This window comes from Argiope bruennichi, chromosome 2, assembly GCF_947563725.1.
Source record: "Argiope bruennichi chromosome 2, qqArgBrue1.1, whole genome shotgun sequence".
Classification (NCBI taxonomy): domain Eukaryota; kingdom Metazoa; phylum Arthropoda; class Arachnida; order Araneae; family Araneidae; genus Argiope; species Argiope bruennichi.
This window is the reverse complement of record NC_079152.1, coordinates 29538126-29554478: the sequence shown is the minus strand read 5'-3', so window position 1 is coordinate 29554478 and position 16353 is coordinate 29538126. Positions and strand designations below refer to the sequence as shown.

At 25.1% G+C, this 16353-nt stretch overlaps 1 protein-coding gene across 1 annotated transcript; it reads left to right on the top strand.

Moving 5' to 3' along the window:
- Nucleotides 1–225: 225 nt before the first annotated feature.
- LOC129961790 (ADP-ribosylation factor-like protein 15) lies at nucleotides 226–6987 on the top strand. Its single transcript, XM_056075360.1, has 6 exons — nucleotides 226–383; nucleotides 487–634; nucleotides 2698–2757; nucleotides 3390–3598; nucleotides 6080–6264; nucleotides 6623–6987. The coding sequence occupies exons 1-5, from the start codon at nucleotides 321–323 to the stop codon at nucleotides 6206–6208; spliced, it is 609 nt and encodes a 202-aa protein (XP_055931335.1). The 5' UTR covers nucleotides 226–320; the 3' UTR covers nucleotides 6209–6264; nucleotides 6623–6987.
- Nucleotides 6988–16353: the final 9366 nt, after the last annotated feature.

The window sequence follows — 16353 nt, the reverse complement described above, 5'->3', positions numbered from 1 at the left end:
TAATGCCAGTAAGTACTTGTATAATGGGAAACAAGAGCATTTGTAAAAAAATTACAGATATCAAATGAATTTACTTTTAAAAATCCTGTTTTTATGTAAAATCATGTGCTTATCTTCAGTTTCTCAGTAAATTTTAATTATTCTTTTAAATTCCTTGTTTTCTCTGAAATGCGAAAATGCCAATATTTTTCATAACTTTAACCGCGTAGCCGGTGTCAATAGTAATCCGGAAAGGGCAAATAAAATATGTAAATATGCATTTTTATTTATATTTATTCTTGGCTTTTTTAAAAAGACTATCATTATGATTTAAATGAAGGATGCCAAAACTATTTGATAACGTACAGATTGGATTTGTTGCCTGCAGAATCGGAATGAGGAAGGTAATGTCTTGTAAACTTTATTGCAATTTTTGATATACTTTCTTTTAATTAATACATTTGCCATTTTATAATTATATTTCCTTTCTTTTAATATGGGCTACAGTGCTGGCAGTGGCTCAGTTGCTATCGTCCAGTTATTATTATTAGAGACCAATATCAGGTGCTATGCTTGGGTCTCCAAGGTTCTGGTAAAACTACAGCTTTAGCTTCGTTAGTAGGGGAATCGGTTTCCAATATAGAACCAACAACTGGTATGTATTGATTACATTTTAATATTAGTATTCTAATTGTAAAATTAAAGCCAGCATTTTAAAAACTGTGTATGTATCTTCAATAAATGTTGACAGATAAATTTCTGTTCTTGGATATATTTGATTGTGTATTTATTTATCAAGAAATTTTTCTGTTGTTTTGTTAAAGATTTATTAAACAACATATGCAATACGCTATCTGAGAATTTCTTGATAAATGTTTTGTATTATTCCTACTTTTATAAATATTACTATCAATGGATTTTTTAAAGCTTTATATATTTATTTCATTGTGCTTATTATATTTGCATTAATTGCAAATGAAAATCTTGTATGGTGGCTGTTAGATACAGTATTGTTCTGTCAGTTGTCACTTAAATTATTATTTTTATTTTGTTATAAAATATATAAACAGAGTACAATTTGTCTTACTTGTAATTGCTCATTATTCAGCCATGGCTATAACTAAATTAGGTTACTTTTATTTTATTTTGCACAACTTCTTGGTGTGATTTTTTTTTTTAATTTTCATGGCTTATTTTTATTTTGAAGTTCTTAAAAAAAAAGATGTAACAGGTATAATTAATTTCTAGGTAACCAGATGACTTTGCATCTATTCCTATTGCCGTTTTAACAAATTTCTGTGTACTGGGACTTGCTAAGATAATGCTGAGCACAAGCTGGATGCTTGTGTTGGCAAATAGGTGTTAGAATTATATGTAAATAACTTCATTAAATAATACATATCTTACTTCATAGGATTCTTTTATTAACCTGATATGCATTTATCAAAAAATGAATCTAAATGCTAATTTGAATCTAATCTTCATTCATCTGGATAATTATCCAAGTAAGTAACTATCAGGGCCTGACTAAGGCAGGGGCATATGGGGCAGTTGCCCCGGGCCCCCACATTAGAGGGTTCCCTAAATCGAATAGAAAGTTTATTTTAAGTTTCCTTCTTTAATGAAAGTGTTTCATTACTGAAATGGTGAAGCAGAGGAGGGGGGGGGGAACTCCAAAGAAGTTTTTGCCCAGGACCCCAATTAGGCTAAGTTGGGCCCTGGTAACTATCTAGGGGGGCTTGACTGAAAGGGTTGGGGCTGCAAGCAGGTTGATAAAAAAAAATGTTATTGGTCTTGTTATGAAATAAATTTGCATAACTTATAGATCTTGTGAAATGTAAAATAGTAAGACAATATGAACAAATACATTTTTAGATTTGTTTTGTTATGCTTTGTTCTTTATCAGAACATTTATAAACATGAAGTATTTGCTTAAATATAATTGCACACTAATTAACATGCTATACTCTTGCAAGTTCTAATAAATGCACAAAATAAAATTAATATATTACGTTAAATTTAATTTTGCATTTTTATTAGTTTATTAGAAGAAGGCCTTGTAATGTATTCTGTCTATGACTGCAAAGTGGTATACTTGTGCAATTGTGTCTAGAAACAATATTAAGTGTTCTGAGGAACAAGGTATAAAGCTTTGCCATTATATACAACTTGTAAAATAAATTTTTCATGTAATAAATATTTATGGATATCTGCATCGTTTGTGAATATTTATTTGTAGAATGATTGTTTAAAGGTACATAATTGTACTGAATTTTACTATGTTGTATTACAAATTTATGACAAAGCTTTTTTTTTCCTGCAGTTTCAAAATTGTTTTGCTGTACATAATCTAATGTTTTTAGTTACTCTTGTATATATTTTGATGAGTGCAATTGTGCTAAATATTTATTTACTTTAAAATGTGATAAAAATCGTAGTATTTAAAATTGAATGAGTGTGAAATAAGCAAAGCAAGATTTGTAGTGTCAAGGTACTCTCTAATCCATGAACACTGGGTGCTGTATCTCGCAAGCGAAGCTAAATGATAAATGTATTCTTAATTCAGACTTTTAATAGACATATTAGTCAGACAATAGACTATTTTGGATATATAGTTAAAACTATAAAAATCTAAGGATTTTTATACCAACTCTTAAAGATATAGATACTAGTGTAATGATTTCAATAATTTAACAGACTTCATTGGTTTTATTTCAGGATTTAATATCAAAACACTCCCATTAAAAGACACAATAGTAGATATTAAGGAATTGGGTGGTAAGTTTCCATTTTTATTAATTTATTGAAAAAATTTGTTAAAATCAAAACAATATAAAAATATCTCTATTTGAAAGAGAATATTTAGAAGAAAGATCTGCAATAATGTAGAATATTAGGCATTAGAAATTTTAACTGTAGGCTTCAGAAATAAGTTGGAAAAATTTTAATGAACATTTATTCTGATCAGCTTTTTTAAATTAATTTTTTGCTTAGTTTCAACATTTTTTTTAATTCAAAATAAAGCTACAAATATTCATATTTGATCATGGATTAAAATTTTTTTAATTTTTAACTTAAATTTAGTCTGACAGCAATGAAATTTTGCAATTGCTATTGGTTCAAGAATGTTTATAATGGGAATGACATTACTCATAAAGAAAGTGCCTAACTTATACTAATGCAAACATTTCAGTGTTATGTTTCTTCCCTATTTTCTTTAGAAAGATAATTTTTTTTTTTTCTGTTGATTATGAAATTTTTACTAATGTTTATATGACTAAAAATATAAAATGATAAGTTTGTAACTATAAAATAAAATTCATCAATTTTATTTGGTTATAATTTTATTAAAAAAATATTCTTGACTTCAATCTTTATTTCTTTTATTTATAGTATGTTATATTGTATAGGTTCTGAAATAGTTCGACCTTTTTGGAATAAATATTTTGAAGGTCAACATGGTATTCTTTATGTGATTGATGCAGCAGCTGATGAAGAAATTTTAAAGGAAGCAGTAAAAATTCTGCAAGAAGTGGTTTCTAATAGTTTATTAAAAGGAATTCCATGTGTTATACTAGCTACACATCAAGATGTAGAGGGTTGCAGGAGTCCCCAGGAAGTAAATTGATAGTTTTTCCAATTTCTATTGATTTTTTTTTCAGTTGACTTTTTACAATACAATTTTTTTTAAAAATGTAGAAAATTTGATAATGGATTATAATTTTTTTTACAATACTAACTGATTTGCTAATGGACATAAATAATTCAAATACTGTATTAATTTCTTTAACTTGTAATAATATTCATTTTCCTGATTCCTTAATTTATCATTAGTTTGCCCCAGATTTCCTAGGAAATTTGTTCTGAAGATTTAAAAAAAAAAAAAAAAAAACTAATTATTATGATTTTTTTTTTGTAATTGTACAATAATTATGAAATATATTTCTACCACTCTTTCTCTAGGGAGCATAATTTTTAATAACTCACTTTTGCTGAAGTTCTAACATATTATTTAGTCTTTTTCTTTATTAAGTAAAATGGTTAGAAAAACCATTATAAAATTTTAGAAAATAAAAATAAAACATAAATATTATGTTTACTTAGAAACTATTCATAGATACTTGCGTTTCATTGTAAATATTATCATTTTATCTGGCAAGCTCATTACTATTCCTGCCAATATTTAATTTTCCTACTTTTGCTTGCTTATATATATATATGAGAGTCCTAATAAAATACATTTTTACAAATATTAGTCATTGTGTAATTCTTGTTTTTATAAGTTGCTTATTATTGTTATACTTACCTTGTAAAAGTGATTATTTACTGCTTAGTTCTGTTTGCAAATTGCCCATTATGTATTGTCTTATAATTAATTATATAATATGATATTAGTGAAAGTTTTTAGTAGTTTTATTTTAATACTTTTTGAATGATGACTTTCTTCAAATTTTTATAAAATATATGTCAGAAAATGGAACATCCATATTATGATTTTATTGTTCATTACTGGCTGACCACCATCAGTGATTAGCTGATTTGCTGGTATTATTGGTTCCAAAAAATTTTCATTTAAATCTTTTATATATAATTTAGTTTTAAGACTTCCTCAACAAATTAAACAATTTTCGATAGATGTAGCATGTAATTTTTAGAGGTCTTGCACAACTGTTCATTATGTTATGTATGTGGATTATGTTTTATTTTTATTAGATTTAGAATTTTAACTTAAAGTTTAATGATTTTTCCATTTAAGATTAAACTTATCCAATAATGTTTTTTCTGATATTAAACTGTTAAAAAATAACAGATGGTAAAATTATTTTACATTGATATTTTATGTGTGCTAAAAAATGTAGTTCATGATTTATGTTATATTTCAGAGAGTTATTTATAAAAATTAAATTCATTGAAAAAATAAAGCAAAATTTCAAATTAAAAAGAGCGATACATTTTTATACATCCAATTACAGAAAATAACAGTGTTTTAAAAATGAACAAACTATAATAATAATAATAATTGCTTGTTTGGGAATTTTCAACAAATTTCAACAACAACTTGTACAACAAAATTTCAAAAATTTTACTGAAATCAAATAGGAATCTACTTAATATGGAAAAGTTAATATGAAATAATTTAATAATGTCACGGGTAATTTTCAAAAATCTGCAAAATTAACAATTTTGTCCAAAGAGCTCAATGACAAATAAAAGGGTTTATTTAATATGAAGACACACAAACTCATGACAAAAATACAGGCGAGTTTACAGAAGAATAGCATTTGTAGTATACAGTACTTGACAAACAGTAAAGTAAATTGGTAGTAATGAACCATAATAGCACAAAGCACCGAGAGAGAACTCTTCAGTAAGATACTTTGCATAACTATTCACATGTCTCAAATTTCTGCTATTCTTGCTGTGTTCAATTGCTGACTTCCTACAAATGCAATACTCAACAGTGACAGGTTGCTGAGAACACAATACAATGTTGTCTTGGTATTCAACTATAAAATTTGACATACAACTAAAATGTTACTCAATTAACAACTGAACTTGACTTCACTGATTTACTGCAGCTCAGTCTCAAGACAGGGCTTAGAAATGTTACCATAAATCACATCCTAAATAATTTATTGCCAAAATTTCTAGAGGTTCTGGAATCTTTTATTTTGTCACCAATTACAAGTGTCGTTAATCTGTCGTCTATTCAGCATCTACCAGAGATATCTGAGAAACTGTCTTCTTTACAATAGAGCTAATTGCTTTTGAAAGCAACATTACAAGAAAGCAACATTACATGTTTGTAACATTTGATTATTAACAATCCAGGAGGACATATTCATATAAACTATGACAATTATGAAGATTTAAAGTACATCTGAAACATATTTTTAAAAAAAATAAATCTGGAAATATTAGCAAAAATCAAATTGAAGAAATGATATCACTTTGTTTTCCTTTAGGCATTAACAAACTAATTTGATAGTTTATTAAAAAGTTTTATATATCTTGGTAATTTGTAAAATGCAAATTGTGAATTTGGTAATCTACTGTAATTCTTTATTCCATATTTAATTTTTTTCTTCTAAAATTTCAGATTGCGCAGTTTTTTAATGAAACTTTACATGGCAGAAAATGGCAAGTGCACATGTGTGGCTTACAAGATCGTGATGGCGTTCAGATTGGCTTAGAAAATTTAGTTGACTTGATGACGGGTATTTCATGACATCTAGAAGATTCATTTAGGATTCTAAAGATTGATTTTTGGAATTCTTACTAAAGGTAATTAAAAAAATTATTAATTTACAATTGTCTAAATAATGTATTAAAATTTATGAATTAAAATTATTATGAATTTAATTTGAAAAATAATTATTAACAATGCATTATTTGAATTATCTGAAGTGCATTTGATATTCTGCATATTTTAATTAAAGCATACACTATTGTTGTATTATATTTACATCAAATAATGAAAAATATCAAACTGTCATATCCCTGAATGAAATTTGCCTTATAATATTTGAATATTTAAAAAGAAAGAATGAGCACAGTGAAGGAATTTCTGTAAATTTGGTTAAGGTTTGATAAATTTTATAAGTTGTCAAAATATATATAATGAATATCTGTTTTCTTACAGGAAGAACTTAATCTATTCCAAAGAGACAGTAGAGGAAAAGCTTTGAATGATAGTGATTTTCTGAATGATGCCTTTGATTAATATCAAATGTTCCATGTTTTGAAAGAAAATCAATCAAGTGGTGTTAAGTATTATAGATTACTTTTTAAAAGGGAATTTCATTGTTCTCTTAATTTGAATTTATTACTTTTCAAGTTTACATAAAAAAATAATGTATCATATAAGTGTATTTGTGTTTTGACTGATTTAATTTCACGTATATGCATTTAAATAATATCTTGTAGGCTTTTAGTTTTTTGAGTTAGTAATATTTTTATGTGTGAAATGGAGGATAATCAAGAACTTTTAGATTGTTTGTTTGCTATTTAATAGTTTTCTTTTCACTTGGTTTCCTATATGTTTATTAGATAATTTTGAATGATAATTATTTCTTCGCCCACTTAACAGCACTTATTCATTATTTCAAAGATTAATTTATTTTTTATAGCTCATTTATATATTTATTACTTTTAGATCATTTTGCTGTTAAACTGCTTTAGAAAATGTAGTTAATATTATTAATTTATGACTAAACTAAATGTGCTTCGATATATTTTAATGCCATTTTCAACTTATCAATTTAATTTTGTTATATAGCGTCAATATTATCGATTTAAGTGGTTTTTACTGAATTTTCTCAAAATCGGTATTTCTTAGGTTTACACATTTTTTTAAAATTAGACATACAGCTTACAAAATATTAAGTGTGGCTAAAAGAATTGGAAACATCTATGTTTTCTTCAAAAATTCCTATGTAAATCCAAACTTTTAAAGACATAGAATTGTTTTAGATTAAATTAATCTGGTTGCTCTAAATTGAAAGTGTAAATCTTTAAGTTATTATAATTATTTGTTGATAGTTGATAATTTGCTGTTTGGGTAAGAAATAGTATTCTAACATATTAATTTCAGCTTAAATTTGCTTTTTTATTCAGCACTGATTTGGTTTCATAGTAAATATTAACATAATTTGCATATTTTAAAGTTGGTTACACAGCAAACAGTGTGTATCTTTATCAAATTTTTTATAATCTATTCAGGTTTTTTAAAATTAAATTATCCTGACATTATAGCACATTACTGTTAACTGGTGGGAGTTCTAAATATTTATTGGTATAATTTAAACTTTTAAATTTCTGCCTTTAGTAATTTTCTTCTAACTGAGCATTTATTGTGATGTTCCTTGTTATCTAAAAAGACATAAAAGATCGAGAAAAGTTATGCACTAACAATATATATAAAACCACTTGAAAACTCATATTTACAAAATAGTACAAAGATTTTTTGATTGAAATAGTTAAATTTCAGGAATTATTTGGTTAAACTACTTTAGTTTTACTATACAGATTAAATGTCAATTTCAATTTTAAACGTTTCATGCAAAAGGAATGTAAAAAATAAAAATGGCTTTTTATATCAAATTTTTAATTTTCTCAGATGCATATGCATATCTCAAAATTTTCCAATGCTTTAAATTTAGTTATTGTTACTTCATTGTTTAAAAGATTTGAGGAACCATTTAATAACTATGCATAGTTGATATAATAAATCAAGCATATTTATATATATTTGTTGTAATAAAGAGACATTTAATTAAATAGAATCAGATTGTTTAAATTGTTTTATTTTCCTATTGATTTTTTTTAATATATTGATGATTTTTTCTTTATTAAATGCATCTGATCTTGAATGACCAAGTGATAGATTCGTTTCCAAATGATGATAATAATAACAAACAAAAAAAAAAGTCTATGCTTTTTACTATTATTACAGCTCATGTGATATTATTCATCATGTTGAACTTTGCAACTGCTTATCTATTTTAATTATTTGGCATTTCTTTTTACAAAGTTAAATTAATAACACTGCTTCATTTTATTGAAAACAAAGCTTATTTTCTGGGCAAATGCTACATAAATTACTTATGGTATATCAATGAAGGTGGCAAAGTACATGGTTGCAGCATTTTATAGATATGCATGTTTTCTGAACAAGAGGTCAATGTCATTGACATTTTTTTCTTTTCATTTTGTTAGAATGTGTATTTTCACCATTTATTTGATTTTCTTAGGAAATTTATTGTAGCAACAACAACAATAAACATTGTACCAAATACTAATTTTATTAATTTCTCATAACAGTCGTATTTCATCCTTCACTCTTTTATGAAAAATGAATATCTCAAAATTATCAGAAAAAATAGCTGTAATCAGGTATTTAATTATTTAATTTGGTAAATATATATTGGAAATTTCATCATGCATGTAATTTAATAAATTTTAAATAAAAATTTAAATTTTGTTATTAATCTTGTAATTGGTGTATAAGCATATTTAAATTACATTGATTGTTTTATTTTTTATTTAAAACTAATATTCTTCACATTGTCTAAAATTAAATATTTAGCAGATTTTTCCAAAGTTATACAAGAGCATAATGATTTCATAATATATGAATAAATTTAACTTTTCATTTTTGTCCAAGATTGATTTTAGACTCAAATGCATTATGAGAAATGCTCATTAATGATAAATATTAATTTTTTTTCTTTTATACTGAATTAATAAAAAGAATTGGAAAGATTTTTTTAAGAATTTATTATATCTACTTTCTTTTGCCAAAATTAAAAGCAATATTTTTTACATAAATTATTTCATATTGCTTATTAAAAATTTTCTTATTTATCTAGTTGTTATAAAATTCCATATACTTCGACATTAAAATTAAGTTTATTAACTATAAATTAAAAAATTAATCATGCATGACAGATTTTTAAAAATCAGTGTTGAAATGAAAAGGTTGGCTAATTTAATGAAAATACTTAATCAATTATATTTCCTGTTCTATTTTACTCTTTGGGAAATAAAACATTTCAAGCCATTGTTTATATTTCATCAAGGATACACATAGAAGTTCAGTAATTTAGTTTTGGGATAACCTGGAGTTATTTTTCATTTGAGTAAGTAGTTAATTACATTGGAGTAAAATCTGCAGTATTGGCTTGCAGCAAAATAAATCACAAATAAAATAAAGTTTGTAAGAAAAGCTGTATGTTTGTAACTGTTATTTATTGGAAATATGCACATCTGTATTATAATATTTATAACTAACATTTTACAATAATTAACATTTATCAAAGTTAGCAAAAACAATATTTTGTCCATAACTGATTTATATTTTTCTCGCATCAATATTTCTTTTCTACTAGAAAATAGAAATATCTTTATGCATAATTAGGGAAATATACTGAAATTTGTATTGATAAAATCTTATTTAAATGATTTTCTATAAAATTTAGTGATTATAAATGTAATTAAAATGAATATCTATGTTGTAATGTAATTGGAATTTTTGTAACATTTCTTCACATTTAAACATGCAGGTTTTTTTACTAAACTCTATTATTCTATTACTTCTATTGATTTCTGATCTAACTGAGCTTTTTATAGCTGGTTGCTTTGACTGAGCTATATACACAGTCAATGCAACCAGCAATTTATGACAGTTATTAATGACACATAATCAATAACTTTCAATAAATATTCTTGTCATATAATATTATCTGACAATTTCTATTCATATTACATTACAGTCTTTCAACAATGTGGATTAACACCTTTATAAATGACTGCCTACTTTGAGTATCTTAATCATCTAATTTAAATCTTTTACATTTTTTTACACCTATTAAACTTCTTGCATGATATCAGAAAGTTCTATTATTTTTTTTTTTCCATTATAAATTTAAAATTAATTAAAGGAAAGTTTTACTTGGACAGTTCTTTTTTTTTTTTTTTTTTTTGTAGTATAGATATTGATACTCACTGCCATTGCTGCATTTTCATACAAAGTGTCCCAAAAAAGTGGAACAAGTATTTGTTTCTTTAACTACTGCATCTAGACTATATTACATTTACAAAGAGGTTTTCATTAGTTTCATTAAATTTGGTGAGATAGTATATGAAAATATTTTGATTTGTTTAGAGATTGATAATAAAAATCTAAAAAATTAAATTTTAAGTGGTCCTATAGTATAAAAGTAAGAGTTAGTAAAATATTTCTTGTACATTCATCTATGTATGTAAAGTTTCATGCTTCTATATGCAAAGCTATGCATATTCTTAAAATTTATAAGGTTTATCACAAATTTAAATGAAAACATTTATTTCAAAAATGTAAATTTATTCAATACAGAAAAACTGTTCTATGTTAATATTTGTCCATATGCATATCACCCAATCTTTGATTTGAAACAAATTTATTAATCACAAATACTGCTGTTCATATTGATTGGTCAGCTTTGATTTAACAAAGAGATGAATTGAAATTTAAAATATCAGATATATATGGGAATACTGAGTAACTATTATATATACTATTGCAAGTACATTTCTTTACTTGCAATAGTGCATGTGATATTAAACTTTTCAAAATTATGATAGATTTTAGTAATGAGAAAAAATTTAAAAACACTGATGATTTATGTTGCATGTAATCATGATGCTGACCTAATTGAAGACGAATGCAAGCATCGTTTCGCGAATTCCCAGTATACTTTTATGAAAGTGTATTGACAGAATGACTTACTGATTGCTAAGATCTTTACTTTCCTAAGGGGTATGTGGAGAATGAGGTGTTATATAAATGATGCTAGAAGTCCTTACTTATTTGCCTTATTTTATAAAGTTATCTTCTTGCAAATATGTAAATAATGAACAAAAATTATCATTTTGAAAACAACACTGTAGAGAATAATTCAACTTAATAACTAACATCTATATAGCATTCATGAATTCTATTAGTAATTACAATCAAGTCATGATGAACATAAACATTTTTACTATTTATTCCTCCGTCAAAAAAAAAAGAAAAAAAAAGAATTAAACCTTTATTTTCTGAGAAACAGAATTTGATAAAGAAATGAATGTTGTATTAATTCAACAGTTGTCAAAGTGATCAATTTTGGAATGATGAAAATCCATTATTTGTACAAGAAAGTCTTTATCAGTGACAATTTCCATAAATATATGGCACAGCATTTTCAAAAACTCTTCAATTGGTTCCATTTTATTCAATGGTACACTGAATGATGACTAATATATTATTAGTTTGGAATGGAATGTCTGAACTAATGGATGAATAATTGCCTTTGGGTGTACTTCTACCATGTAGTTGCAATTAAACAATATTCTTACCACACATGAATTGTAAGATGGTTGTTGAATTATTCCTTCTCTCCAAACCTTTGGACTTGATGCCTCTTCACTTTTATTTCTGTAGTTACTTTTGTTCTTCTATGTATAACATCCATCTTATACATATAGTAGATCTTTCGCAACAAATTGAAATAGCCTGTCCTGATGTCATAAGAGATGAACAAGGTCGAATATATCCAAATATTTTCAGAAGAATTGAAATTTCACAAAAGAGTGATAGGTTTTCATTTTGAACAACTTTTGGAAATACTTCAGTAATGATTATTATTTGGGCATTTTTTAAAAATGAACAAAGACCAATAAATAATAAATGCATTATGATTTTCTGATTTCACTTTTTTAATTACCTATTGCGATATATGTATAATCTCTGAAATATACAATGAAAGCTTTGTTAAGACACTAGACTGAGATATGAAAAAGTGGTCTAAGTCAATAAATTTACCTTTTAATATCTGAACATATTGCAGATAGAAGCATGATATTTTAATATGCTGATACATTGTGCAAGACAAGTATTCTATTCATTAATATATATATATTTTTTCACTCAAGAGAAAATTCAAAATTCCCCGAATTGTTATAACTTTTAGTGTTTTCATACAATTCATTATTTATTGAAACTTTACCATGAAAGTATATGTCTAAATACAGTATTTAAGGAAATAAATAGAATACCATCTTTGGAACACCTGTATATTAATTTCTTCAGATTTTAATGTAGCTTGTCTTAGAATCTTGTTTCCAAATTTGTACCTGATGTATTTGCTCAAAATATAAATGTTTTATATAAGACAACTTGCATTTAATTTCCTTGTTTTGTTTTCTTATGAAAAAGATTTTGGTGTATTTCTAGAATGGTAACTTATAGCATACATTAGAAATAACTCTTAAACTTAAGTACAATACTGATTTTTTTTTGTGCGTGTTTGTACTTTTTGCTTATATGTATTGAACACATTGCAAAATATGTAAGTTCTTAAATATTCATTTCTGATAAATCTGTTGGAGCTATTATTTAATCTTAAAGTTAATTTTAAGGATATATATATATCATTAAGATTCATTATTTTTTCATTGAAATCAAATTTTAAGCAGTGCAAAACAATGACAAATGTGATGTTTTCTAGCTATATTTATCAAGATTAGAATTTTTTTTTTAATATCTTGCATCTTTCCTTCACAAATTATATATAAATAATTTTTGTAATTGATTGATTTAATTCTAACCCAAGTTACACATTTGCTCTTTACAATATAAGAATAACTTATTTAATCCTCTTGCATTGTTTTCATATAATCAAGAAAAGAATGTAAAATCATTTGAAATGTTAAAGAAAATAATTTTGCTTCATTTATTATTAGGTTTATTATATGTTTACATGATAATACATAATATTTCATATAAATTGTCACAAAAAATAATTATTTAACTAAATAAATCTAGTTAACTGCATGCAAACTTGTGAATTTACATTCTCTCTCTCTCTCTTTTTTTTTTTTTTTTAGAAATAAATAAATTACCAGAAATTTAAGTAATTACCTTTTTTTTTTTTAAATAATTTGTAACGCAACAAAAATTCAAATGACTAAATTAGTTTCAGGATTGCCTTTTAGTTTTATATAAATTTACACGAACTATAAAATAAATTTATTCAAATTTCAATGAAACTAATGCTTTTCAAGTTGTATTATTTGTAATCTTGTAAATCATTTGACATCTTTTCGTATTTGGAATATTTTTTATTGTGTATTGTTATTAATGGGAATCGGTAAAATCATAATCATTATTACCATATTATTGAACTGCATATATTTCTTAAGCAGGTTGTTAATTTGTATTTGTACAAATCAATAACCATAAAACTGGGGTTAAAAGCATTTTAGTACATGGGAGGAGCAACTCTAACAGAATTTGTATATTGTATTTAAATATGTAAAAAACCTAGACACAAAAACACACTTTTTGTGCCATTTAGATTATACAAAAATTATATATATATATATATATATATATATATATATATATATATATATATATATATATATATATATATATATATATATATATAACATAATTTTATTCAACTTTCCCAAAAGCTTGAAATGTTGATTTTCTTTGGTGTTTTGAGATATCTGGGATAGCTTTCTTGCCAAAAATAATTAGATAGCATTTCTGTGCACCATTTCACATGATAGAACCATTTTGTTAAAAATACTTTGCAAGTTTTCTATGATTTGACAGAACCTTGATTTTCAAAAATAAAATAGAAATGAGAATAAAAAAACTTCATTTTGAGAGACATATTACAACCCATAATTCTTGTATTACTGTCCTCAAAAAATTTGAAAAACATTTCTTGAGGTCTTTCCATTGACTTTTGATTTCACTTTTTAGAATTTAAAATCTTCCATTTTTAATTAAAGATCATATTTGAAAATTCCCACTTTTAGTTTAGTTTTCGTTTCTATGGTAGAATTTTTTCTCTCGGCAGTGAAACCCAATATTATATTTATCCAATGCTTTAAAAAAAGTGTTCTTTCATGATAGTTATATAAGTTATCTGTGCAGAAAGAAATTTGTCACTATTACACAAAAGTACCTTTATCAGTTTTTGATGAATCTATAAATAGTCTCCATTTGTTGATCAGGTTCACTATTTGAGTGCTCCATCACATAACAAATATTGTTATAACAAGTGTAATAATTTTCTTTAGGGAAAAAAACAAACAAACTTGTATTTCTTTGCGGTTTTGAAAGAAATATAGTTTAATATTTGTTTGAAGGAAATCCCATCTTTTCAGCCCAAAAATTTGGCTTTTTTTTTTTTTTTTTTGTAGTTTCAAATAAACAAAGGCATTTCAATCGCCTTATGTTAATATTGAATAATAGATGAAATCTGTGCCCAATCAAATAATAATCTTCAAACAAATAAAGTTTATATTCTTAATTAATAAATTGATTGGAAGAATTTCCCATTCCAACTCTTGCAGTTTTCTTTATATTTATTTTGCTATATATAGTTTGACATTATCATAGATTATACTTTTTTTCTATTTGCCAAGACCAGATGTTTTTTTTCAAATGGCTGAATCATGTTCAAGGAGTTATTCACAATACTTTTTTGATGTGATCGTTTTACTATATTAGTTTGTTTGCTATACTTTATTTAGAAATGAAATTTTCTGATGTGTTTACACCAGACACACAACGATTTTAGAGTGGAACCAGCCTTTGTGAGAGGTTTTGCACTGGCAAAGTACAGGTTTGCTTTTTTTCCCGTGTTCTTTTGCTCTAAACATATTTATATAAAATCCACTGATTATTGCCTGTTACCATATGATTTTTTTTTTTTAAACAAAAAGGACTTTTATTGTAGAATGCAATGAGAGAAATTGATGACATAAAGAGAGAGATATGCAGGACCCAAATGTCAAGTTTTTTTTTCTTAAATAGCAAAACACAACATTTTTTTTGTTTCACCAGGGGAATTGTAACTTTTATTATATCACAATTTAATGCAAACCAATTGCACACGACATATAAATTATTAAACAAAATAGAATAAAATCTGTGAGAATGCCCCAAAAATATTGGCTCATTTATGATGAATCTCATTTTATGACTGTAACAGATGTTTAGTGCCACTTGCTGGTGCAAGGATCATTCAGCTCCTTCTCTGTTTATTTTCAGAAAACTCATAAATTAATGCTATTATAATTGTAAATAATCTGTACCCAATTTAAAATACCCATGTGTTATAAATACCAGCCATAGAATGAAGACCTAATTTCAAAAATGCTATACGAAAGATTTTTTTTTTTTTTTTTTGCATATTTGAGTACTTTTTAGGAAGTTACATCAAAAATTTTGCAGGTACCAAACCATGTTAATTAGTGCAGTTTGAGAAGAATGTGTAAAATACCAATTTCTACGCTGCATGATAGAGTAAAGATTTAAGTGATAATGGAGGGCTTTCATGTTGATACAGTTTATTCTTAAATTGAAAAGAGTAACATTGATATTTGTGATTAGTGTTAACTGAGAGATCTGAAAGCTTTGCTTTTAAAATTGTAAAAAGTATTCTAAATATAATTTTTTCAAAACAAAATCCTTTAATTAATTAAAATTAACTTAAATAATAATTTGTTCTAGAAATAAAATCCTGCACATTAAATTTATCATTATTTGTCTTTTTCAAATAAAAATTTTATACTATTTTAAATATTATCTAATTTTTGTATTATATAGATAATTTCACAATATTTTGGATGTAAGTTATAATATATATACTGTTTCATTCTTATTATTAGTTTATATGTTGACACATCAAACAATATATACTAAACAATTCACAAATAAAAATTGTTGCAGCACTTGCTGATAAATTTGAAACTTTAAAATTTAAGTACTACTTTGACAGTTTTCACAATCAATTTTATAGCTAAATTACAATGCACATAGTATATTAATTA

Bases quoted from the DNA above. Each gene is read 5' to 3' on its own strand.
- LOC129961790 (XM_056075360.1), top strand. From the start codon at position 321: ATGCCAAAACTATTTGATAACGTACAGATTGGATTTGTTGCCTGCAGA. The intron at 384-486 runs GTAATGTCTTGT...TATGGGCTACAG, and splicing joins GCAGAATCGGAATGAGGAAG to TGCTGGCAGTGGCTCAGTTG. The intron at 3,599-6,079 runs GTAAATTGATAG...CTAAAATTTCAG, and splicing joins GTTGCAGGAGTCCCCAGGAA to ATTGCGCAGTTTTTTAATGA.